Here is a 25,656-nt window from a genome sequence, read left to right as displayed (position 1 = left end):
TAATCAATGCATTAAGGTAGAAAAACGTTTTTAGGTTTAGTAACACTTTAAGAGTGGAAGCAACCAAACAAATGTTCAGTTTCTTTTGTACAACCAATGCTTCAATAACACTGGATAGGACTAGCAGCAAGATCAGAGTGCAGTCATCCCACTTTGTACCAAGACAGTAAATGTAGACCTGACTGATCAATACTCTTAGGCCTCGTATACACGACCAAGTTTCTCGGCAAAAACCAGCAAGAAGCTGTTTTTTTTTTTTTTTTGCAGAGGAAACCGGTCGTGTGTACATTTTCGTCGAGGAAACTGTCGAGAAACTCGACGAGCAAAAAAGAGAGCATGTTCTCTCTTTCCTCGATGGGAATGGAGAAAATTGGCTTATCGAGTTCCTCGACAGCCTAACAAGGAACTCGACAAGCAAAACGATGTGTTTCGCCCGTCGAGTTCCTTGGTTGTGTGTACGAGGCCATACTGCTCTGCCAGGCTGTAGGCCTCATCACCTTTTGTGATGTCTGCTATACTAGAAGATCAGGAATGTTTCGGAAGCCAAGTCTGAGACACAGGAATAATTGTAGTCTGTAAAAATGCAGTGTCAATTGTCAGTTTAAGCAGCTCTGGGTGGCATGTAGGTCACGAAAACCAGAAGTCTGGTTAAACAATAAATTTAGGCAAGTAGCAGTTAATATAAACTGTTGGTAGGAACAGAGAAGGGGCTCAATAAAGGTGAGGTGGAGAAGGCCGACCTTGATTATGCCCTCCAATGTTTATTATAACATCATAACACAGTTAATCTTCTGTAACAAAATTACCCACACTAAAGCCACTTCCATATGTACTATGTTTGGGTTCAATGTACACAATAATAATTAGAAAATGAATTGTGACTAAATAAGATATGTCTATGTTATGAGAAATGTAATCTTATACTACAAAGAAAATGAAAGTCAACCTGCCTCAAATCAGGTGAAGACAACACAAGTAATGGCAAACAGGCAATAATGTAATAAACATATACATGGCCGGTAAAACAACACAAGGCCATGTGTGAGGTTATTGTTTACCAATGTCCTACTTTTTGTCAAAGTACAGATTCAAGCATTGTTTGCTTTTCATTTTCTCCAGGTTCACACTGGGCTGCAGGAATGAAGCTGTGCGAGTTCAGCTGAACGATTTCACTCCCGCTGTCAGTCCCAATTTCGGACGCGATTACAGAGACATCGGTGCAGTTTCTGCACAGATATCAATTTAAATCGCGGGCTAAAAATAGCAAAAAGAAGTACAGAAACTACTTTTTAAAATAGGTGCAGCGCCGCAGATGCGGCATCTCACCGATTAGGACGGTGCCATTGCCAGCAAAGGCCACCGATCTGACATGTCAAATAGCACCAGTGTGAACCAGGGCTTTCTCCGAGTGTCTCACTGACACATGGGGGTTGATTGACTAAAACTGGAGGGTCCAAGATCTGGTGCAGCTGTGCATGGGAGCCAATCAGACTCTAACTTCCCCTTGTTCAATTAAGCTGTGACAAAAAAAAACTGGAAGTTGATTGGTTCCTCTGCAGAGCTGCACCAGATTCTGTACTCTCCAGTTTTAGTAAATCAATACACCACAGAGCTAAAGTGGATCTCAGCCCTTGTTCACACTGGGTACGATTTGGAACGATTTGAGATGCGATTTGACATGTCAAATCGCATCTCAAATCGGCGGCAATTGACGGCAATGGCACTGTCCTAATCAGTGCGACGCCGCATCTGCCGCGATTTACATTAAATTGCGGCCGAAATCGCGGCAAAATCGCAGCCTGCAAAATCGCGGTAATATCGCGCATTTTACCGCTATTTTGAATTCGCAGCAGTGTGAACCAAGGCTAAACCCCAAAACAAAAACGGAACATATTGCAGCTTACAAGTTCTTTGATGTGCTGGCTGCATTAATTTTCTATGTTTAGACTTTTTGTCCTTTTTTTCCCCTGCTAATCCAGCAAATAATACACTTCAATGCTACATTCACTCCTCCACTGTATCTATAGAGGGACCCATGGCTGCCACCCAGACTGGACTTCAGCCCTGGTTCACACAGGGCTGCGGGAGTGAAGCCGTCCATGTTCAGCTGAACTCGCACGATTTCACTCCCGCTGGCAGTCCCGATTTCGGCTGCAATTTCAGAGACATCTGTGCAAGTTTCTGCACAGATGTCAATGTAAGTCGCGGCCCGAAATCGCAAAAAGTAGTACAGGAACTACTTTTTGAAATCGGTGCAGCGCCGTAGATGCGGCATCGTACCCATTAGGACGGTGCCATTGCCGACAATTGCTGGCAAATGCCGCCGATTTGAGATGCCATTTGACATGTCAAATCGCATCTCAAATCGTACCAATGTGAACCAAGAGTCAAACATGTTTGCTCTTGTGAATCTCCATTACATGGCAAGAAGAGAGCATTTCTCGTAAGTGCTGGTTCACACAGGGGCGACTTGTGAGGAGACTTAGCCGCCTGACAAGTCGCGCTCCATTCTGTACTATGGAACCATTCTAATAGGAGTGACTCAAGTCGCTCCGACTTAGGAAAAGGTTACTGTACGACTTTGGGACGACTTCAGGGTGACTTGCATTGACTTCAATACAGAAGTCATTTTGCAAGTCACCTCTGAAGTCTTGTGCAGAGTAGCCCTGCAAGTCACGCTGCCCCAGTGTGAACCGGCACTAAGTTCAAAAGAAATGTTCTCTACTTACTAGAGCTGAACGATTCTGGCCAAAAAAAGAGAATCACAATTTATTTTGCTTAGAATAAAGATCACGTAACATCTACTTTCACATTATACAAAAAAATTGGGCTAACTTACTGTTTAATTTTTAATTTGTTATTTATTATAGTTAATTTTTCCCCCCAAAAAATTGCGTTTAAAAGAACGCTGCGCAAAAACAGTGCGACATAAAATATTGCAACAACCGCCATTTTATTCTGTAGGATCTCTGCTAAATATATATAATGTTTGGGGGCTCAGTTATTTTCTAGCAAAAAATACTGGATTTTAAAGGAAAAAATTTTTTGGGCTAAAATGTCTGTGTGCAATGAATACAGACAGAATAGTTTAATCATTCCTTTTAAAACCGCTTAAAAAGTGGTTTAATTCTAATCTAATCTACCTGTGGTTTCGAGTTTAGTTTCTTATTTTCATTTCCTGTATCTCGGCGCTCGTTCGTGTGACTGACGTCACCGTAGAGCTACATTTCCCAGTATCCTTTGCATGCGCAGTTTAAAAAAACGGGCACAAGAGCTCGTTCAGTTTTGGAATAAACCGCCCAACGATTAATATTCATGCTTTGAAACCCACCCACACAGCCATACAGAGCCATAGAAGCCAGCAGCAAAGGGAGGAAGTGCTGTGGGGTTTTAGACACACACTGCTCACACCTCCTTAAAGTCTCTGGATCACGTAGAGAGCTAGCCTGACGCACTGCTGTAGTCCATAGGACGGGGGCGAGCACGTTAGTGACCACAGAGAGAAGCTCCCATGACTTTTTTCATCAGGAAACAGACAACCAGGAAGTGTCCAGAACAGAGAACAATTACAGCAACATCAGAGCAAAAACGAACAACGCGGACATGAAACCAGGACTGCAGTAAGGTAAAGGAAGCTATTTAGCTAAAAAAAAACATTTCCTTTAGTGACCCTTTAACTTGTAAGCAACAAGTGTCAGAAAAAGGCTTAGTCTTTAAGTAGTTAAACTTGCCTCATTTACAGACCAAAAATGTTGAAAAAAAAGAAAACTACAGGCATACCCCATTAGGCTGCTTTCACACTGAGCAGTGCCGGGCATCGGTGGTAAAGCGCCGCTATTTTTAGTGGAGCTTTACTGTAGTTTTTGCGGCTGTTTTCATTCTGTTTTACCGTCCTGCAAGCGCACTGTTCCAGTGTGAAAGCCCTCAGTCTTTCCAGGCGATTTGCAATCGCTATTTTTAGCGCTATAGCGCCTGCAAAGCCCCTCAGTGTGAAAGCAGCCTTAAGTACACAATGGGGTTTATTTATTGTCGTTGGAGAGTGCAAAATCAGGCTCACTTCTGCGTAGAAACCAATGCATAGAATCGTTTAAAACGTTTTAATTAAATTTGGGGTTTCCTGGACCTTTGCGGTATCATCATATGACATAAAAAGCTACCACTATTTTATTCTCTAAGGTGTCTGCTTTCAGAAAAAAATATAATGTTTGGGGGTTTTAGGTGATCTTCAGGCCTAAAATGATTTCTTAACACACTTCCCTACCGCCCATAGTCATATGACGTCCATAGATGGGATCTCCCCTCATCTAGGGGGTGGGGGCGTGCGCGCCACGATGTCCACCTGGCACACGCGATTGCCCGCAATCACGGCAGGACTGTGCATCTGTGTGTGTACACACACAGATTCACGGTCCTGTCAGGTGAGACCGATGTGTGTTCTCAGTACAGAGGAACACACATCAGTCTCCTCCCCTTGCGAGTCCCCTCCCCCTACAGTTAGAATCACTCACTAGGGAACATATTAACCCCTTCAGCACCCCCTAGTGTTAAACCCTTCCCTGCTAGTCACATTTATACAGTAACCAGTGTAGTTTTATAGCACTTTCGCTGTATAAATGTAAATGGTCCCAAAAATATGTCAAAAGTATCCGATATGTCCGTCGCAATGTCACGGTCACAATACAGATCGCCCCATTACTAGTAAAAAAAATAATAATAATGCAATAAAACTATCCCCTATTTCGTTGACGCTATAACTTTTGCGCAAACCAATATACGCTTATTGCGTTTTTTTTTAACTAAAATATGTAAAAGAAAACATATCGGCCTAAACTGAGGAAAAAAATCATTTTTTTTATAGATTTTGGGGGATATTTATTATAGCAAAAAGTAAAAAAAGTAAAGTAAAAAAGATTGCATTTTTTTTTTTAATTGTCATTGTATTTTTGTTTATAGCGCAAAAAATAAAAAATGCAAAGGTGATCAAATACCACCAAAAGAAAGCTCTATTTGTGGGAAAAAAAAATATGTAAATTTTGTTTGGGAGCAATGTCGCACGACCGCGCAATTGTCAGTTAAAGCAAACGCAGTGCTCCGGTAAGGATGGGGGTAAATTCTTCAGGGGCTGAAGAGGTTAAACATATGCGAAAAACTCAAAAACTGCTCTCGCTGTGACAGGGTTAAAGGATAAGTTCATCTTCGGGAACCTGTTACATGGTCCACCTGTAAACTGTGTTAGTTTAAAAAAAAAAAAAAAAAACTGGCTCCTAACTTTTTAAGCCGACTCCCAGATTCAAAGCCAATTTGTCAAGCCCTGTTTAAATGTGACACAAGTCAGCCAATCAAGACAATGTAACAAAATAAACAGGACAATAATTAGAATCTATTAATAAAACAATTTTGGCAAATCATATTTCACTTTTTTGTTGGTAGATGAGTTGAGAAATGATTTGTAAATCATTGTTATTGATGACTATAATTACTCCTTCACCACTTTGTAGGCAGACACCATCTGCTGGCCTTAATATGGAACTGCAAAGCAAGTATGGTCCAGTGTGCCCATTACATGACTGGGTGGCCCCATCATAGAGAAAAGTCTTCCTCCTGGTCCCTGTGAGTTTATCAGGTGTCCTGTTCCAATTCAGTAATCATGCTTAGAACCACTCAGCGCACCATCCAGCTGCACCAGCTTTTAGTCTCTCAAAGGTTTACATGCTGCCGGCAGCAGGGCTGGATAGTTGCGCCTGTGCCTTTCTGGCCACATGAAAATGACAATCTCATGTACAGGCGTTAAATGCTCAGTGTGCGCGAGACATCTCCTACAAAAGAAAATGAAAATAAGGTTTGCTAAAACCATGCAATGCCTTTAATTAACCCCCCCCCCCCCAAAAAAAAAAAAAACACAGGAGTTTCACATTTTAGTACTTCAGTTTTTTAAGTTTAAATATCTAAACTGCACATATCTCTGGAGACTGCCTTCAGCTCCCTATGAGACCCAAACTCCAGGGTGCTCCCATATGCAAATATGGACTTTTTTCAGTAAAGGGTTGATCTTTACTAAGGATGAGCTCCGGCGTGTTCGCCTTGAACACGTGAGGAGCCCGCCAGGAAGTCGGCACCCGCGCTGCGCTAATCACAGCCAGGCAGACATTTCCCGATGCTCGGCTGCAGAGATCGGGAAATGTCTGCCTGGCTGTGATTAGCGCAGCGCGGGTGCCGACTTCCTGGCGGGCTCCTCACGTGTTCAAGGCGAACACGCCGGAGCTCATCCTTAATCTTTACTATTCGTTGGGTCAGCTTCGACCTTTGCTGGCTGTGGGGGTTATTTATGAAAGACAAATCTACAAGTGCAAAGTGCACTTGAAAATGCAGTTGCTGAAAATCTGAGGGGTAGATCTAAAATGAGGGGAAGCTCTGCTGATTTTATCATCCAATCATGTGCAAGCTAAAATGCTGTTCATTTCCTTGCATGTCCCCCTCAGATCTACAGTGACTGCACTTTCAGTGCAATTTCAAGTGTAGTTTGCACTTGTAGTGCAAATTGGATTTGCCTTTCATAAATAACCCCCATTGTGTCATAAAATGGACCAGTGGCGGCTGGTGCTCAAATGGTGCTTTTTTTTTTGGGGGGGGGGGGGCGCGGCGCAAACGAAAAAAAAAAAAAAATTGCAGCCTCACTGTGCCCATCAATTGTCACCACTGTGCCATGCCATCAAACGCAGCCACTGTGCCATGCCATCAAATGCAGCCACTGTGCCATCAATTGTCACCACTGTGCCATGCAACGCAGCCACTGTGCCATCAATTGTCACCACTGTGCCATGCCATCAAACGCAGCCACTGTGCCATAAAATTATCACCACTGTGCCATGCCATCAAACGCAGTCACTATGCCATCAATTCGCACCACAGTGCCATGCCATCAAACGCAGTCACTGTGCCATGCCATCAAACGCAGTCACTATGCCATGCCATCAAACGCAGTCACTGTGCCATGCCATCAAACGCAGCCACTGTGCCATGCCATCAAACGCAGCCACTGTGCCATCAATTCACACCACTGTGCCATGCCAAACGCAGCCACTGTGCCAATTGTCACCACTGTCCACTTTAATTGTCACCACTGTCCACTTTAATTGTCACCACTGTGCCCATTTTTGCCACTGTGCATGTCACTGTGCCCTTTAATTGTTGCCACTGTGCCCATTGTCGCCACTGTGCCCATTGTCGCCACTGTGCCCATTGTCGCCACTGTGCCCTGTAAAATGCACTTACCTTACTCCTTCCACGTCCCTCGATGTCTTCTCCCGCCTTGGTGACGCTTCATCCAATCAGGTTACCGATAACCAGAATCGGGGAACCTAATTGGCTGAGACGGCTGTCAGTCTTATCCAAGGGACGCACCCCCATGCGTTCCGAGGATAAGACATCCGGGAGCCGAGGGCTGTACTCGGAAAGCCTATCAGAGCCGCTGGCTCTGATAGGCACTTCCGCACAGCCAACCAGCTGCCGACTCAGTGGCGGGCGAGAGCCAGAGGGGGCGGGGGTCTAGCGCCCTCTATGGACGAACCGCCACTGAAATGGACCATGGGAGGTAGCTGGCAGCAGTTTTGGCAGAGGAAGAGTCTAAATCTACTGTACATATCACATTACTCAGTAAGTGTAGAATTCCCGGGGGGACTAAAGATGCCGATCACAGGTATGTGTAGCGACCTGCAATTTTCTGCAAGGCCATTTAGGCTACTTGTACCAAAAGACAGGTGTACTTTTATACACTTTGAGGCACATTCTCCATCAACAAATTTAGCTTCACTGCCCCATGGCTAGTACAAGGCATAAGTCTGGTCTTGTTCCATCAGAACCTTCCTAACTTATGCTGGCCATAGACAGTTCGATTCTTGGCCGGTACATCAGGGACCGAGATTGGAACCATGTATGGACAGGTTGAATGTACCCAAGTTGATTGATCGGTCAACTTTGGTATAACCAGCAGCATGTTGGATCTTACATGTGATTATGGCTAGAGGCTATCACTGTTCTCCCAGCAGGGACGGCCCCTCCATGGCCACCTTGGAGCTGTGTGAACAGACGCCATTGAGAGTCGGTCACAGTCTCCTGTTATGCGAATTGGAATGCAGGATTCGTCGCATTCCGATTTGCATAAGTGTGAACCTAGCCTGACAAGTTCCCTTCAACTCTGCCATGTGCCAGACACAGACAACCAAAATGGCTGTCCGACAACACACCATAATTCTTCCGTCCAGACAACTTGATACACAATGCCCATTAGAACATTATTTTCATTTATAATAGATGGCTCCCATGTGTTTCTATGCTTCTCTGTCACATTTAAATGTTTGCCAGGTGAACATTTTTAGAAAAAACTTTCTAGAACACTGAACAAGGTACTCCAGTATTCCAGGCATTGATGACATACACAGCTCAGGTAAAGGGAAGGTAATCTCTTTCAATGCAAAATTGTGCTATGCACCAGGGCTGTAGGAGCTGGGGGGTTCAAAGGTAACCATCTGTCCCGTTTCCCCACCCTTAGTAACGATGCAATATGAAATGCATTAGGCCCCATGTACACGGGACGCTGCTAAACGGACGTTCAGAGGCAGTTGGTAGCTTTTTTCAACTGCCACTGAACTCATTCAATGTTATCCTATGTGACCATGTACAGATTGTACACCGTCTTGTTTATTGACGTTTTTAGGCAGTTGCATTTAACAGCGTTTCTTTGAAAGCAAAAAAATGGGTTCAGACGCCGAAGATTTCCACGTTTCAGATGCCAAATGCGACTAAACACGGTAACCTGCTAATCTTAGTGAAGTAATCAATAAATATACTATATCCCATCCCCATATTGTTTAGCAATAGGAGGACATGAAGGGGGAGGGACACTATGTCTACACCCACATGTGGGCTGCACAGAAAAGAAAAAGGAAATTAAAAGTTTAGAAGGGAACTGAAATTGAGCATGCTCCATAGAGGACACCAGCTGGTCTACATAATCTCAACTTGCAGTGGGGACACAGGGAAGATGTGAGGGATAGCTGAAGGCAGGATCAACCAGGTATATTTCACTGGACACAACAAATGCTTTAGTTGCTTTGTGGATACGAACACCATGTAGTGAGAGTTTTTCATAGTCCGTTTAATGACACCATCTTCCTGTCATAGTGACAATGATTACCAGAACAAGAAGTATCAGAAAATCTCTCCAATGGGACAAAGACAACAATTAAAGTGGATGTAAAGCCACTCTCATCCTTTCTAATCTACTGCCATGGTGCTGATCTATAAGGATATAGACGCCTCCTGCATGTATCCTTACCTGTCAAATGTCTCCCCTCTGTCTGTTATAAGAACTGAAAAACTGCAGATTCTGTGGGTGGATCTGTTGTCTGGAGCTCAGTGGGTGGAGTCGTGATGTCAGTAGACTCCCCGCCATCCTCTACACTCCCCTTGTCAACATGCATTTTTTCCTGTGTATTTCTTACACTAAATTCTGCTATGATCACCAACATCCAGTCAAAATCCAGAAAAGTAACCACATGACTTCAGAAAAGGAGTGGGGGTGGGAATTAAAAAATAATGCCCGTCTCCAGGCTAGTGCATGAGATATGTAAATAACCTGTCACTCACAGCAAGGGGGCGGAACAGACTAAGGTTTTTCTCAGTAAGTCCGTTTTAGTTCACTGGACAATAAAAAAGGATTGCTCAGAGCTGGATTAACTCTGTGTGGCAAGACTGGGCACAGATGATAGGAAATCTTATACTCTACATTGTGACATAAAAAAAAAAAAAATTAAAATAAATACATCAATATTTGGGTTTACATCCACTTTAACATAATATTTATTGGGTAGCAAAAGAATCTGTCAAGAATTTTGTTGTTTGGAGGTCCACTTTGATTCAATTCCTTCAGTTGATAACACAAGTCTATAACAATGACCAAAGACACTGGCTGCAAAATAAGCGCCTAGAGGCGATTCAGTTCGCATGTGTAGCGCTATACAAGTCATTCATTCACAAGCAAATTAAATATTTTCACATTGGCATTAAAGAGAATTTAACTGACTTTGAAGTGAATTTTAAAGATAATTATAGACGTGTTTACTTCACATAAAGTTGGTTGTGAAACTGACCAAGTGAAGTCAGGCCTTTTTTGAACCACATCACAAGGTTTTTCCTCCGAGCCGACATACGCGGCTCATATGTGCTGGTCTCTGAATGTGAACCCTAAAGGAAAAACACATGCCCGCCAAATGTTTCTGCATTTCCACATTTCTAAAAGTATACCTGTTACCTATTGCGAGGTTTATGATCTTTAAACACTTTCACCACATTTCCGATAATTCTACTGGAACCAATCAATAAAACAGGTGGACAGTCTCCGACAGCATCCACCAATAAAACAAGATTTGTGGGACCACAAAAAGATCACAAAGTTACATATATGTAAATTCTTTACCAACATCTCAATCTTTAAATGCCAACTGAACCTTCAGTTTAAATTCGCTAAACATATTCTATGTGCATCAAAACAATATTTTGTCTTACAAGTTTATTTTCTTTCTAAAGCCGCAACATCCTGGGATGCATCGTACTGGTACCAAGCATTGAGCAAGTATCGGTACTCGCCCAAATGATCCCGATACCGTAACCGATACTTTGCGGTGCGGTTTGCGTCAATACAAAATGAATGGGCGAAAATCGCACTGCAAAGCATCATATACGATTTAAACAGGGATACTGTGCGCAGTGGCGTCACTAGGGTTGGTGTCACCTGGTGCGGAAAAACATGGTGTCACCCCCCCCTCGGCAGGACAGGCTAGCGCATCACACACTTCTCACGCCACCCCCAACCACCCCCCCAGACTGCCGCAGTTGTAATTGATAGTGTCACCCAGGGCATTCTTCTCAGAGAAAAGGTGCAGGAGCTCAACCACACTCCACACCTTTCCCCAGGTAGGGGGGCAGGGGGTTGAGCGTGCTACAGCAACTGGGTGTGGAGGGGTCATTAAGTACCATGAGGGTTCTACATACAGAGTGAGACTTCAGGTGGGTGCAGAATGCAGGTGGGTGCAGAGTACAGGAGGGTGCAGTTAGGTGCAGGAGGGTGCAGTTAAGTACAGGGTGCAGAGTAACACCACCAAATCGCCATCCTGGACAGCACTGTCTTCCCCCTCCCAGCACAGACACACATCCCCCTTCCTGTACAATTAGCTCTCCCATCTGAACACAGACCTCAGATACAGCGCGGCTCAATCCAGTGAGAGGGATGCCCCTCCTCCTAAGCTCCTCTCATGACCTGTATGACACAAAAGGGCGGGGGAGCAGCCACCTAGAAAAAACTTCCCCTCCGTGGCTGTAGTGTGACAGGCAGCGGGGAGTGATGCTGCAGCAGTGTGGACGGGTGCCGAGAATCTGGCCGGACAGGAGCGCTGTGTCACTTCTAAATACAGAAGCATGGCTTCTGTATTTAGAAGCGACAGTAGTAAGCGGAAAGCACAGGGCAGTGACAGAGTTGGCGGAACTCTCTTCCGCTAAGTTTCAGTAGAAAGAGCCCTGGTGTCACCCCTCTAGTGGGTGTCACCCGGGAGAGGATCGCACCCCCCGCCCCCTATAGTGACGCCACTGACTGTGCGATTCCTGCCCAAAAAGCATGCGATTTGCCCCCACGTTGTGTGTGTGTAAAGAAATTAAATAGCCATCTAGTGGGCAGTTAATTTTTTTTTTTTTTTTAGAACCTACAGTACATATCTGGTAGCAAATCAGGGACACTGGAGGTATTCACAGGACTGAAGGAGATGTAAAGGCGTCCCCCCCCCCCCCAAGCTGACATCACTTCTTCCCTATACCCACAGGAGTCCTGGAACTTCTCTCCTAGCCCTGTGATCACCTCCAACGGCCCTGATTTGCTACCAGATATTTCCTGCGAGTTCTATTCCACCGCATTCCTGTTCAAATCGCACGCGTTGTTTGTAGAGAGATTTGCGTACATTTTTTCATATTGACGCAAATCGCACTGCAAAGTATTGGTACTCCATATCGGCGATTACTTGACCGAAAGTATCGCTGCTCGTACTCCCGGATAAAAAAAAAAAAAAAAAAAAAACACGTAATCGGTGTAACCCTAGTATGGAGTCATCCCATCAATCTCCACCATCACCAGAATAGGAGTAGGCCTGCTCCAAACCAAGCATTCAACCACGGAAGCCAATAGTACCACAGCTGAAAGGTATCAAGGAAGATAAAATAGTATAAGAGTCTCATATTAGACATTTCTGTACACAATTTTATCTTCCTCGATACCCTTCACATGTAGTCCCATTGGCCTCTGTGGTTGCATGCTTGGCTCGGGAATACAAGTCTGGAATATTGCTGCTTTGCTTGGTATCTTTATTGAAGCAAAATAAAAAACAGAATTTTAGCTTGCACATGATTGGATAATAAAATAAGCAGAGCTTCCCCTCAGATTTACAGGGACTGCACTTCCAAGTGTACTTTCAGTGCAATTTTAAGTGCACTATGCACTTGCAGTGCAAAGTGGATTTGCCTTTTGTAAATGACCCCCACTGTGTTCATCCTTATGGACATATACATTCTACAATTACCAGCCCCTTTCCTGTTATCCCTCAAGAGGTTCTCCATGGGTGTAGTCCCAGCAATATCCAGCACTCTACTCAAATCAGCAGCAGAATAACCGCATTGAGTGAAGCACTGACACATTTGTTCAAATTTATACTGGTAATTCACTTCCTCAGAGCAAATACAGTGAATCCTCAGCATCTGACCTACTAGAATACCCCCTGATTGCACATCTGGGGTGTCCAAAGTCAGCTGTGAGAATTGTATCACCTGACAATGGTTTCCTGTACAGATTGGTTCTTACTTCCCCCCACTGTCATAATGCCACATACAAAAACAGTAGGGTATGATTGTTTTGTTGTCCTGTGAATCTGAAGTCTTAGGCTGCATTCACACCTGAGCATCGGTCGTTCGGTCGTTTTTTTTCCGGTGTTTTGTCGCTTGTATTCATGCTTATTTGCGCGTTTGCATACAGCGTTGTTCGACGTTTTTGTACTTGGACGTTTTTTATTTTAGCCAATAGGAAAAATTATCATCTTTTCATCACTTGTTGCTATGTTGGTAGATTTTTTTAATCTTCTGCATGGGCGACAAGTTCTATTGATTAAAGCGACAAAACGCCCGTAGCAAACGCCCGTTGTCGCCAGGGCTGTGGAGTCGGAGTCGGGGGAAATTTTGGGTACCTGGAGTCGAAGTCGCAAAACAATGCACCGACTCCGACTAAATTTAGATTGGAATAAAAAAAAAAAGCAAGTTTAAATGTCCCAATTCACAAAAAGTTATAATTAATGACTTCTCTACTGTAAGAATAAAGACCAATGCATGCAGTGCCTCACGTAACCGCAAAACGAACACGTTAAGTGACCGTGAAGAAGCATGCTTTTCATGTGCTTCACTATATGGCACGCAACGCACAATTAGGAGCTGCAATACTTATACTTTACATAGTGTTGTGTTCTGCTTTTACAGGGAACGCAGCGTCCATGTGTAACCTAGCCTCTCACTGATAAGGGATTATAAAGCACTAAAAGAAGTTGAAAAGTATGATCGCTCATCAAAACTTACTGTTGAAGAAGCCATCCTTGTTTATCCAGAGATGGTTAGTGATGTGGCCAGAATAGTTACTGCAATGCCACCCACCCAAGTCAGTGTCGAAAGATTATTTTCAGCCCTAAAAATAATAAAGTCTGACTTAAGAGCCTCTATGAAAGAAGATCTGGCAGAGGCAATTCTCTTCCTTAGAACTCTACATTGAATTGATTTGCATTTGCTAAGCCTATAACTACATTTCAAGATTAATATAAACCATTTCTAGGTTTTACAGATTTTGTTTTTGGATCATTATAGATAAGCTTTGTTTTTGTTCTAAAACAACCAAATAATGTGGTTTGTATTTTTGAACTGGTAAAGATCCTGTTCCTGATGTTTATGCCTGCTGCTACTATCCAGCCACTTGATTGATTAATAAAAAAATAAATAATAAAACGTTGTTTTCATTGTGTTTGTCTTTTGCTTAAAATGTGCAATACAGTAGACTGTTGGCTTCCCAGCCAGTAGTCCTGTGGTAGGTTGCGTTTCTTTCCCTCAAGGAATGTATAAAATACATTTGCATATTAACACAGAGGAGTCGGAGTCGGGGAGTCGGAAGTATATAAAACTGAGGAGTCGGAACATTTATCTACCGACTCCACAGCCCTGGTTGTCGCGCAAGTCGCTTGAATCGAGCGTTTCCATTACTTTCTATGGGAAATGGAAACGCTCAAATACGCCCAAACCGCCTGATACGCGCGACAAAAAGGGTCCGGGACTTGTTTGAGCTTCAGGCGAAAGTCGTTTCGGCGTTGAGATGTGAATAGTCTCCATAGAGACTAATGTAATTTCGACCCTCCGGCGTATTGTAGCGTCGCGCTTCAGGCGTTAAAACGCCTAGGTGTGAATGGAGCCTAAATTATGGGTTATTGTGTGTGTGTGTGTGTGTGTGTGTGTGTGTGTGTGTGTGTGTGTGTGTGTGTGTGTGTGTGTGTGTGTGTGTGTGTGTGTGTGTGTGTGTGTGTGTGTGTGTGTGTGTGTGTGTGTGTGTGTGTGTATATATATATATATATATATATATATATATATATATATATATATATATATATATATATATATATATATATATATATATATATATATATATATATATATATATATATATATATATATATATATATATATATATATATATATATATATATATATATATATATATATGTGTGTGTATATATATATATATATATATATATATATATATATATATATATATATACACACACACACACACACACACACACACACACACACACACACATATATACACATACATACACACACACACACACACACACAATATATGTGTAGCGCCTGATTTCTTAAAAAGGTACCGGTGCTAGTCAAATTTAGAGAACTGAAGAAGTGAGAAGTGTTAACTGACTCTGATCCAATTATTATGTTCTAAACTGGTCTCTGTTTCAGCTTGGCTATACTGTGGGCGGTCTATTGCTACTGGGGAGTAGTTCCTACCCCAGGACAGTAGGCAGCAGCAGTGGAGTCGAGGTTTGGGTGCTCTTCCCCAGCAGCCAATCAGGAGAGTTGAGCTTAGCTGTGCATGCTGGGGGAGGGTATTTATGGGGCAGACAGCATTAGTCTGGGTTCTTCTTCGGAGTGCGGCACCCACCTTTAGGGTGACTGCGCATCACAGCGCCCCGGGGTAATGGCCTTCCAGGCCGGGGTGTGCGTGCCATGCGGAGTTCCGGGTTTCCGGGACCATGTTGGTCCCGAACATTTGAGCTGTGGCAGGGAGCCCAGTGGTCGACTGGGTTCCCAATCCTGAAGTTCCCAAGCGGGATAGTTGTTCTGTGGGGAGTCCATCTGAGGAGAGCCAATGAGAGGCTGGCGATCCAATAGGGTCTCGACAAACCACCGGGGATCAAGGTAGCCGGACACAGAGACTGGTCACCTCTCAGACAGTACCTGAGAATTATCTGAAGGAGATCCAGGCGCAATTCTATCAAGGAGGATCATCTCATCATAATCACAGAGAGGGCCTGTGGCAGAGGCTTTTCCCTGAGTCCATTTCAGGAGGGTCTGTGGCAGAGACTTTTCCTTCAAGTTCGAGCGATACCCTGGCTGCCAGGTCAGTGAGAGAGGCCTGTCCAGGTACGCTATACCCACTCTGGCTGGAGTGGCAGAGAATACAAAGTATTGTTGGAAGCAGGACCGTTTCCCTATTGTTGTGCCTGAGTCTGCTATTTCTTCTTCTACTTCACCTCTACTCTCCATCACAAGTTTAATGTTTTTACCCGGCTGGGAAATAAAGAACACAGCAAAAGACACCCGTCGTGGACATTCTGTTAGTGCTATATGCACCATACACCCCTAGGACGGCAGAAGAGCCACGAGGTAACATGCCACCCAAAACAAACCAGCAGCTCCTTCAGGGGTAGTGCTACATTTATATATATATATATATATATATATATATATATATATATATATATATATATATATATATATATATATATATATATATATATATATATACACACACACATACACATACATACATACATATACACACACACACACACACACACACACACACATATAAATACATATTTATACACACAAATACAGCATCCAGAAAGTATTTACAGCGCTTCACATTTTCCACATTTTGTTATGTTGCAGCCTTATTCCAAAATAGATTCAATTCATTTGTTTTTATTCTACAAATAATACCCCATAATGACAACGTGAAAGAAGTTTGTTTAAAATCTTTGCAAATTTATAAAAACAAAAAACAAATCACATGTACATAAGTATTCACAGCATTTGCTGTGACACTCAAAAATTGAGCTCAGATGTCTCCTGTTTCCACTAATCATCCTTAAAATGTTTCTACAACTTAATTGGATTCCACCTGTGGTAAATTCAGGTGATTGGACATGATTTGGAAAGGTACACTTCTGTCTAGATGAGGTCCCACAGTTAAGGCTTCTTTCACACTATGGATTGTATGTCCGTTTTAGAATATCCGTATTACACCTATTAACGGACGTTTATTAACGGATTTAATAACGGATACATACGGATAAATATTTTACCATTCTTCCTTTATTGAAAACGGATAATGTTTATCCGTATATATCCGTATACATCCGTTATATCATTCCTTTTATAACGTCCGTTAATAAAAAACATTTCACCCTTTCTTGAAGTCCAGCTCCAGAAGTCGTATGGATATTCAGGGGAACCCCGCCGTCAATTTAAAACAAAAATGACGTGCGGTTCCCGGTAAATATCCATAACCGGACCCTTCAGGTCTGGTATGGATATTCAGGGGAACCCCGCCGTCAATTTAAAACAAAAATGACGTGCGGTTCCCCCTAAATATCCATAACCAGACCCATTATCCGAGCACGTTGACCTGGCCGGCCGCAGAAAAGAGGGGGGGACAGAGTGCGGCCCCCCCTCTCTCCTGAACCGCACCAGGCCACATGCCCTCAACAAGGGGAGGATGTCCCCATGTTGATGGGGACAAGGGTCTCATCCCCACAACCCTTGCCCGGTGGTTGTGGGGGTATGCGGGCGGGAGGTTTATCAGAATCTGGAAGACCCCTTTAACAAAGGGGACCCCCAGATCCTGACCCCCCCCCTGTGTGAAATGGTAATGGGGTACACTGTACCTCTACCATTTCACGAAGGAAGTAAAAAGTATTGTAAAAAAAACACACTGACACAAAAGAATAAAGTCCTTTATTAAAAAAAAAAAAAAAAAAAAAACTCCAGCGCTGAAAAATCCACTCGTTCCCGGCTTCCTGCGTTGTCCTGATCCTGCGACGGGTGCGGGTGATCTCCCGCGATGAGAAGATCCAGCGTCGGGTGATCTCCGCTCCAGCGATGTGAAGATCCATCCATCCGGCGCAGCAGCATCCCTGACCTCCTCTCACCGCTGGGCACGGCCCAGCGAATGAGCGGCTGAATGAGCGGCTGATGTAGCAGAGGTACGTCAGAGGGGGCAGGGTCACGTGACGGGTGGCTCTGCCTCCTCTATATAAGAAATGTCACAGCTTCAGCCGCTCATTCGCTGGGCTGTGCCCAGCGGTGAGAGGAGGTCCGGGATGCTGCTGCGCCGGATGGATGGATCTTCACATCGCTGGAGCGGAGATCACCCGACGCTGGATCTTCTCATCGCGGGAGATCACCCGCACCCGTCGCAGGATCAGGACAACGCAGGAAGCCGGGAACGAGTGGATTTTTCAGCGCTGGAGTTTTTTTTTTTTTTTTTTTTTAATAAAGGACTTTATTTTTTTGTGTCAGTGTGTTTTTTTTACAATACTTTTTACTTCCTTCGTGAAATGGTAGAGGTACAGTGTACCCCATTACCATTTCACACAGGGGGGGGGTCAGGATCTGGGGGTCCCCTTTGTTAAAGGGGTCTTCCAGATTCTGATAAACCTCCCGCCCGCATACCCCCACAACCACCGGGCAAGGGTTGTGGGGATGAGACCCTTGTCCCCATCAACATGGGGACATCCTCCCCTTGTTGAGGGCATGTGGCCTGGTGCGGTTCAGGAGAGAGGGGGGGCCGCACTCTGTCCCCCCCTCTTTTCTGCGGCCGGCCAGGTCAACGTGCTCGGATAATGGGTCTGGTTATGGATATTTAGGGGGAACCGCACGTCATTTTTGTTTTAAATTGACGGCGGGGTTCCCCTGAATATCCATACCAGACCTGAAGGGTCTGGTTATGGATATTTACCGGGAACCGCACGTCACTTTTGTTTTAAATTGACGGCGGGGTTCCCCTGAATATCCATACCAGACCTGAAGGGTCTGGTTATGGATATTTACCGGGAACCGCACGTCATTTTTGTTTTAAATTGACAGCGGGGTTCCCCTGAATATCCATGCTCAGTAAAATTAACGTCCGTTAACATAACGGACATTTACGGAGACATTTACTAACGTCCATGTGCCATAGACTTCAATGTTAAAATATAACGGACGTTAATATATCCGTTACTTGCAACGGACAAATAATTTACAAAAAATAGTGCAAGACCCGTCACATATTCCGTTATAACTAACGTCCGTATGTTATAACGGACTATTACGGATCTTTACGGAACATAAAAAAATCCCATAGACTTTAATGATATTTTATAAAGGACGTATAACTTCCGTTTTTTAACATTATCTGACGGATTTTAAAACGGATTATTAAAACGGATTTATTTTGTAGTGTGAAAAGGGCCTAAATTGGAAGTCCACCCCAACACTAAAATCCCTGCATCTACAGACATTAAGGACCTAAAGGGTCATACACTTGATTTTCTGCGGACAAAGCGTAGGACTTTTGTCCAAAGGGCGTTGGCCAGAAACTTGTATTGCATACACACGGCAAAGAATTGTCGGCCAACAAACACGAAACTACGTGGTTTTATAGCTCTTTAGTGCCACCCTTTGGGCAACTGCTGCTAATGTTGCGTTATGGCGAGCATTGCTTCTGAGCATGCGTGTTTGTACTTCAGAGTTTTGTCTGACGGATAATCCGACAACACACATTTGTTGGCAGACAATTTTAAAGCATGCTATCCCACATTTGTTGGCGGAAAATCTGACAATCGTCCGATGGAGCGTACAAATGGTCGGATTTTCCGACAATAGTCTGTCATCACACAATTCCCATTGGATAATCCGATCGTGTGTATGAGGCATTACACAAAATTATCAAGCCCTGTAAAGAAGAAATCAGTATACATATCTTGTTTAACCACTTCCCGACCGCCGCATGTATATGTACGTCCACAGAATGGCACGTACAGGCAAATGGGCGTACAGGTACGTCCTTGCCTTTCTGTGGGTCAGGGGTCCGATCGGGACCCCCCCCCCCGCTACATGCGGCGGTCGGATTCCCGCGGGAAGCGATCCGGGACGACGGCGCGGCTATTGGTTTATAGCCACTCCGTCGCGATAGCTCCCCGGAGCTGAAGAACGGGGAGAGCCGTATGTAAACACGGCTTCCCCGTGCTTCACTATGGCGCTGCATCGATCGAGTGATCCCTTTTATAGGGAGACTCGATCGATGACGTCAGTCCTACAGCCACACCCCCCTACAGTTGTAAACACACACTAGGTGAACCCTAACTCCTACAGCGCCCCCTGTGGTTAACTCCCAAACTGCAACTGTCATTTTCACAATAAACAATGCAATTTAAATGCATTTTTTGCTGTGAAAATGACAATGGTCCCAAAAATGTGTCAAAATTGTCCGAAGTGTCCACCATAATGTCGCAGTCACGAAAAAAATCGCTGATCGCCGCCATTAGTAGTAAAAAAAATAATAATAATAAAACTATCCCCTATTTTGTTAACGCTATAAATTTTGCGCAAACCAATCGATAAACGCTTATTGCGATTTTTTTTAACAAAAATAGGTAGAAGAATACGTATCGGCCTAAACTGAGGAAAAAGAAAAAATTGTATATATGTTTTTGGGGGATATTTATTATAGCAAAAAATATTGCATTTTTTTCAAAATTGTCGCTCTATTTTTGTTTATAGCGCAAAAAATAAAAACCGCAGAGGTGATCAAATACCACCAAAATAAAGCTCTATTTGTGGGGAAAAAAGGACGCCAATTTTGTTTGGGAGCCACGTCGCACGACCGCGCAATTGTCTGTTAAAGCGACGCAGTGCCGAATTGTAAAAACGCCTTTGGGCATTTAGCATATTGGTCCGGGGCTTTAGTGGTTAAAGCAGATCCCACCCGATCCCACACTTTGAGTTTTCAACTGCGGCTTCGCAGTGCAGACGACACAGCCGAGAATGGGAGCTCCAAAGTCTATTGGTGACATCACTCCACATTCATTTTATAGCCGTTGTCGGCTGTGTCTTCTGCAGAGCCACAAGGCAACTGACTCCAACGCTTGCTAACCGGTATCCTATAGTTCTGTATCAGAGCACAGGAAAGTGTGTCACAGGCTTTTGCAGCCCATGTATACTCACAGAACACATTCTGAAGCAGTAGTGGGGTGTCATATCACATTAAACCCTTAGGGCCTCATTTACACTTATCCGAATCATAAGCCATGCGATTTCCATTGCGAATTGGATGTCACTTTGGCTGCTGCACAACTTTTGCATTGATAACATTAAGGGCTCTTTCACACGGAGCGGATCCGTATTGATCCGCTTCATTAGCCCGTTTGGCTCAGCGGGGATTCCTCCGCTCTCCCCTATGGGGAATCTGATGAATACGGACCGTGTGTCCGTATTCATCCGATCCGTTCCGCCGGACAGAAGAAAAATAGGGTTTTCTTCCGTCCGAAAAAGCGGAACTTTGCGGACGCGGATGGTTGCGGACGTTAGCGGATGCATCATCCGCTAACGTCTGCATCATCCGCTAACGTCTGCAATCCCATAGGGATACATTACAAGTCCGTAAACAGACTTGTAATAAACGGACCGTTTGTCCGTATGTGTGAAAGGGCCCTAAGACAAAGTGACTTTTGAGAGTCTACATTGAATCCATGGCACTCTCTTTGCATGAAAATCGTGCAGGAACCATTTTAAAGTTGCTGCGACTTTAAGTCACATAGATTGGAACAGCTTCCATTGAAATACATGGGCTGTGACTTCGCACAAGTGTGAATGGAGCCTTAATTTTTAACCTAAAGTAGAGCTTTAGTAATTAAAAAAAAAATTAAATAAAAGGTTCAAACAGATGTACTTTTTAATTACAATAGCTTACATCCTTAATACATTTCATTTGAACTCCAAACTTTTTGCATTAATCAATAGCCAACATAGTACAAAATTCATTGGACTGATGCACATGGGCATATTATTTTTACACAAGATGTGTAAAAAGCTGTCCATATGCTGTATGAATGCAACGTTAACATGCCTACAGGATTCATGAACCCTGCTGGCCTCACTGCTGCTTAGAACTGAGGCCTCACCGCTGCATAGGGCTGCGATATAAATACCAATAATGTGCAGCCCGCTGATTGCACATGGATAATGTTTACATCACCCCCAAACAACAAAAGTAAACTGACAGAAGTCTTAGCCATTCCATACTCTATCCAAACCTGAAAAGAAAACTTTGGGAAATATGTACACCTTAAGTGAACGTCCCTTTTGTGTTATAAGTAGTTTATTACTTACGTTGATGCCCAACCCATTAAGGGATTTTCCCAGCGCTCCCGGGTATCAAAGTCGATTTTCCACTTCTTTGTGTTCTGTACACCAGACTGCATAGTATTGCGAGCTGGAACAAAAATCCGGACTTTCCTCGTTTTGATTTGTTCCTCTGGAACGCCAGTCAATGTTGTGATATCCTAAAGAAACAGAAAACATTTTATAGGCTAAGATTTTACCTGATATTTAAAGAAAACATTCACCTGAAACCTAAATAGCTCAAAATATACGAGCTCCAAAACTGGTTAAGATTCTGACAAAGAACTCTATGGGCCAGATTCACATAGCCCGGGCGCAACGTAACAAACGATTTAAGTTACACCGCCGCAAATTTCCCAAGTTAGTGCCCGATCCACAAAGCACTTACCTGGAAATTTGCGGCGGTGTATCCTAAATCCGTCCAGCGCAAGGCGGGCCAATTCAAATGGGGCAAGTCCCATTTAAATTAGGCGCGCTCCCGCGCCGGACGTACTGCGCATGCTCCCGACGCAAATTTCCTGACGTGCTTTGCGCCAAGGTTTTGTGAATCGCGACGGGTAAAAAAGACTTGCGGCGGGAAAAATAAAAAATGTAAAAAAAAATTGAAAGCGACGCGGGAAAGACGGGTATACTTTTACATGGTGTACTAACTTTACACTTTGTAAAAGGTACCCTATCTTTGCGACGGCAAACTAACACTTGCGGGGACTTAACGAAGGGAAAAAGTTTCGTGGATCGCCGTAAGTGCTAATTTGCATACCCGACGCTGGTTTACGACGAGAACTCCCCCCAGCGGCGGCCGCGGAACTGCATCCTAAGATCCGACAGTGTAAAACTATTACACCTGTCGGATCCTAGGGATATCTATGAGTAACCGATTCTATGAATCAGTCGCATAGATAGAAACAGGGATACGACGGAGTATCAGCAGATACGCCGTCGTATTCCTTTTGTGAATCTGGCCCTATGATCCTACTTTTTATCTATCCTGTTATTTGTCTGGCCGGTAGAGCTGCACGATTCTGGCTAAAATGAGAATCAAATTTTTTTTGCTTAGAATAAAGATCATGATTCTCTTCCGATTCTCGTGGTGTAACATCTTCTTTCACATTATACAAAAAAATTGGGTTAACTTTGCTGTCTAGTTTTTTTTTTTTAATTAAAGTGAATTTTTCAAAAACGATTGCGTTTGAAAAACCATTGCGCAAATACGGTGTGACATAGAATATTGCAACAACCACCATTTTATTCTCTAGGGTCTCTGCTAAAAATAAAATATCATGTTTGGGTGTTCCAAGTAATTTTCTAGCAGAAAATAATGATTTTTTACTTATAAGCAACAAATGTCAGAAAAGGTTTGGACTTTAAATGGTTAAACTTCCTTCATCTACACGCCATAGTTCTTTCCTTTGATAAAAGAACGAAAAGATACTTTGTTTCCACCAATTTGCTTGGCAGGCTGCCTGGATTTTGTTTTTCCAGCTGTGAGAACTCTGCACTTGTTCGAGAGAATTGTGACATGCTGTTTTGAAGATCAGGAAGGGAAAAAGATTGTGATTTTGATTCTTTGCGATTAATCGTGCAGCTCTACTGGCCAGAAAGTCTTTAACCACTTCCATACCAGGTACTTACGCAGCTTCCCGCCCAAGCCAATTTTCAGCTTTCAGCACTGTCGCACTTTGAATGGCAATTGCGCGGTCATGCTACACTGTACCCAAACAAAATTGGCGTCCTTTTTTCCCCACAAATAGAGCTTTCTTTTGGTGGTATTTGATCACCTCTGCGTTTTTTTTTTTTGCGCAACAACTAAAAAAAGGCTGAAAATTTGGAAAAAAAAATTAAATTTTTATTTTTTTCTGTTAATTTTTTTGTAAATACGTTTTCTCTTTCAATTACGGGCACTGATATGGCGGCACTAATGGGCACCGATGAGATGGCACTGATGGACATCGATGAGGTAGTACTGACGGGCACAGATGAGGTGGCACTGATTGGCGGCGCTGGTATGCGACACTGATGGGCACTCATAGGCGGCACTGATGGGCACACATAGGCGGCACTGATGGGCACACATAGGCGGCACTGATGGGCACACATAGGCGGCACTGATGGGCACACATAGGCGGCACTGATGGGCACACATAGGCGGCACTGATGGGCACACATATGCGGCACAGATGGGCACTCATAGGCGGCACAGATGGGCACTCATGGGCGGCACTGATGGATACTTATGGGTGGCACAGATGGGCACTGATAGGTGGGCACTGGGCATGGATGGGCACTGTGGGGTGGCACTGATGGACACTGGGGTGGCGCTGATGGACACTGGGGTGGCAGCACTGATTTTTGCCAGGTTGCCAGTCAGTGCCCATTTGTGGGCACTGACTGGCATCTTTTTTCTTTTTTTTTATGCTTTTTTTGAATTTATTTTTTAGACTTTTTTTTTTGCTGCCCACCCTGGTGCTCCAGGGTGGGCATCCCTGGTGGTCCAGTGTGGCGATCCGAGGGGGGGCTGCGCTGATAAACAATCAGCGCGAACCCCCCCTGTCAGGAGAGCCGCCGATCGGCTCTCCTCTACTCGCGTCTGTCAGACGCGAGTGAGGAAGAGCCATCGACGGCTCTTCCTGTTTACATCGTGATCAGCCCTGGTTGGACACGGCTGATCACGTGGTAAAGAGTCTCCGCCGGAGGCTCTTTACCGAGATCGGAGATGCAGGGTGTCAGACTGACACCCCGCATCACCGATCGCCGCGATGCGCGCCCCCACGGGCGCGCGCGGCATGAAATCCTGCAGGACGTTCTAGAACGTCCTGTCAGGATTTCATAACCACTTCCCGGACGTAAATCGGCCATAGGCCGGGCGGGAAGTGGTTAAAGCCCACTTCAGGGACAAAAGAAAATGTTTTCTGTTGCAGTGCGGGTTTTGGTTTAGGGGATTGGATAAATAAGAAAAACTTGCATAATCCTCCCCGCACAAGACCGGTCACTGAGGCTCCTGCAACAACCCCCAACCCCACACCGTTCTTGTGCGGTGGACTTTTCCTGATGTCATCAAGCCCATAGCCTTGCTCTGGACGTAAAGATGTTAGGAACAGTCCAACCACTGGATCGATGGGGGCACCGTTTGCCACTGGAGTGGAGTATCAGGCGAGTATAAGCTTGCTGGTCGCCCCTGCACAAAACAGGCAGTAACCCATACAGTGCAGGAACAGCACAGCAGCATGGGAAAACTATAATTTTTGCCTGGAGTTAGGCTTTAAAGAAAGAACATACTGGGCGACATTTATCAATTCTGTCACACAGTAAAGCAATAATAAATAAGCAGCGAGACAGATTATACAACAGATTTACTACAAAATTACATCTTCAGTCATATAATTTCCCTCAGCTGCTTTAAAGTAGTACTGCGACTAAATGAAACCTGGCCCTGACCACTCCCCAAGTGTCTGTTTAGAGTGAAAATCTTTAATATCTATGGTATTCAAATCTGTAGCAGTTAGCTGCTCAGGATTACAGGCAAAATGGATCGCATATACACAGAAAAATAAATTGAATACTCTCAAATAGACTTGTATAGTGAGAGAAAGCCTAATTTGCAGTCAATACTGTCGTTAATTTGCTTAATATAGGTCCTCCATTATTTTTAATAAGCATATATGTTGCATTATTCAGGTTTACCTTTGAAGTGTAACTTGCCCTAGCCCAGAGATAGGCAACCTTAAAGAGGTCAAGATCTACCTGAACAACATGGGAGAAGTCAAAGATCACCAAGCATAGTGTCATCCAGTGCCACCTCCAATTGCCGTACTACCGCGTCGCAATTGCGTGCCTTGCACG

General features: G+C 44.0%; 1 protein-coding gene across 1 annotated transcript in view; it reads right to left on the bottom strand.

Annotated features, from left to right (window-relative positions):
• The window catches only part of NDUFS4 (NADH:ubiquinone oxidoreductase subunit S4), a 195,196-nt gene that overhangs the window by 5,722 nt on the left and 163,818 nt on the right, over window positions 1-25,656 (bottom strand). The window contains exon 3 of the mRNA XM_040339344.1: window positions 21,805-21,977. Coding sequence (XP_040195278.1) covers window positions 21,805-21,977 — 173 coding nt within the window. The remainder of the gene's footprint in view (window positions 1-21,804; window positions 21,978-25,656) is intronic.

Source organism: Rana temporaria, chromosome 1, assembly GCF_905171775.1.
Source record: "Rana temporaria chromosome 1, aRanTem1.1, whole genome shotgun sequence".
Lineage (NCBI taxonomy): Eukaryota > Metazoa > Chordata > Amphibia > Anura > Ranidae > Rana > Rana temporaria.
The sequence above is the reverse complement of the archived record's forward strand: the minus strand, read 5'-3'. Positions and strand labels throughout refer to the sequence as shown.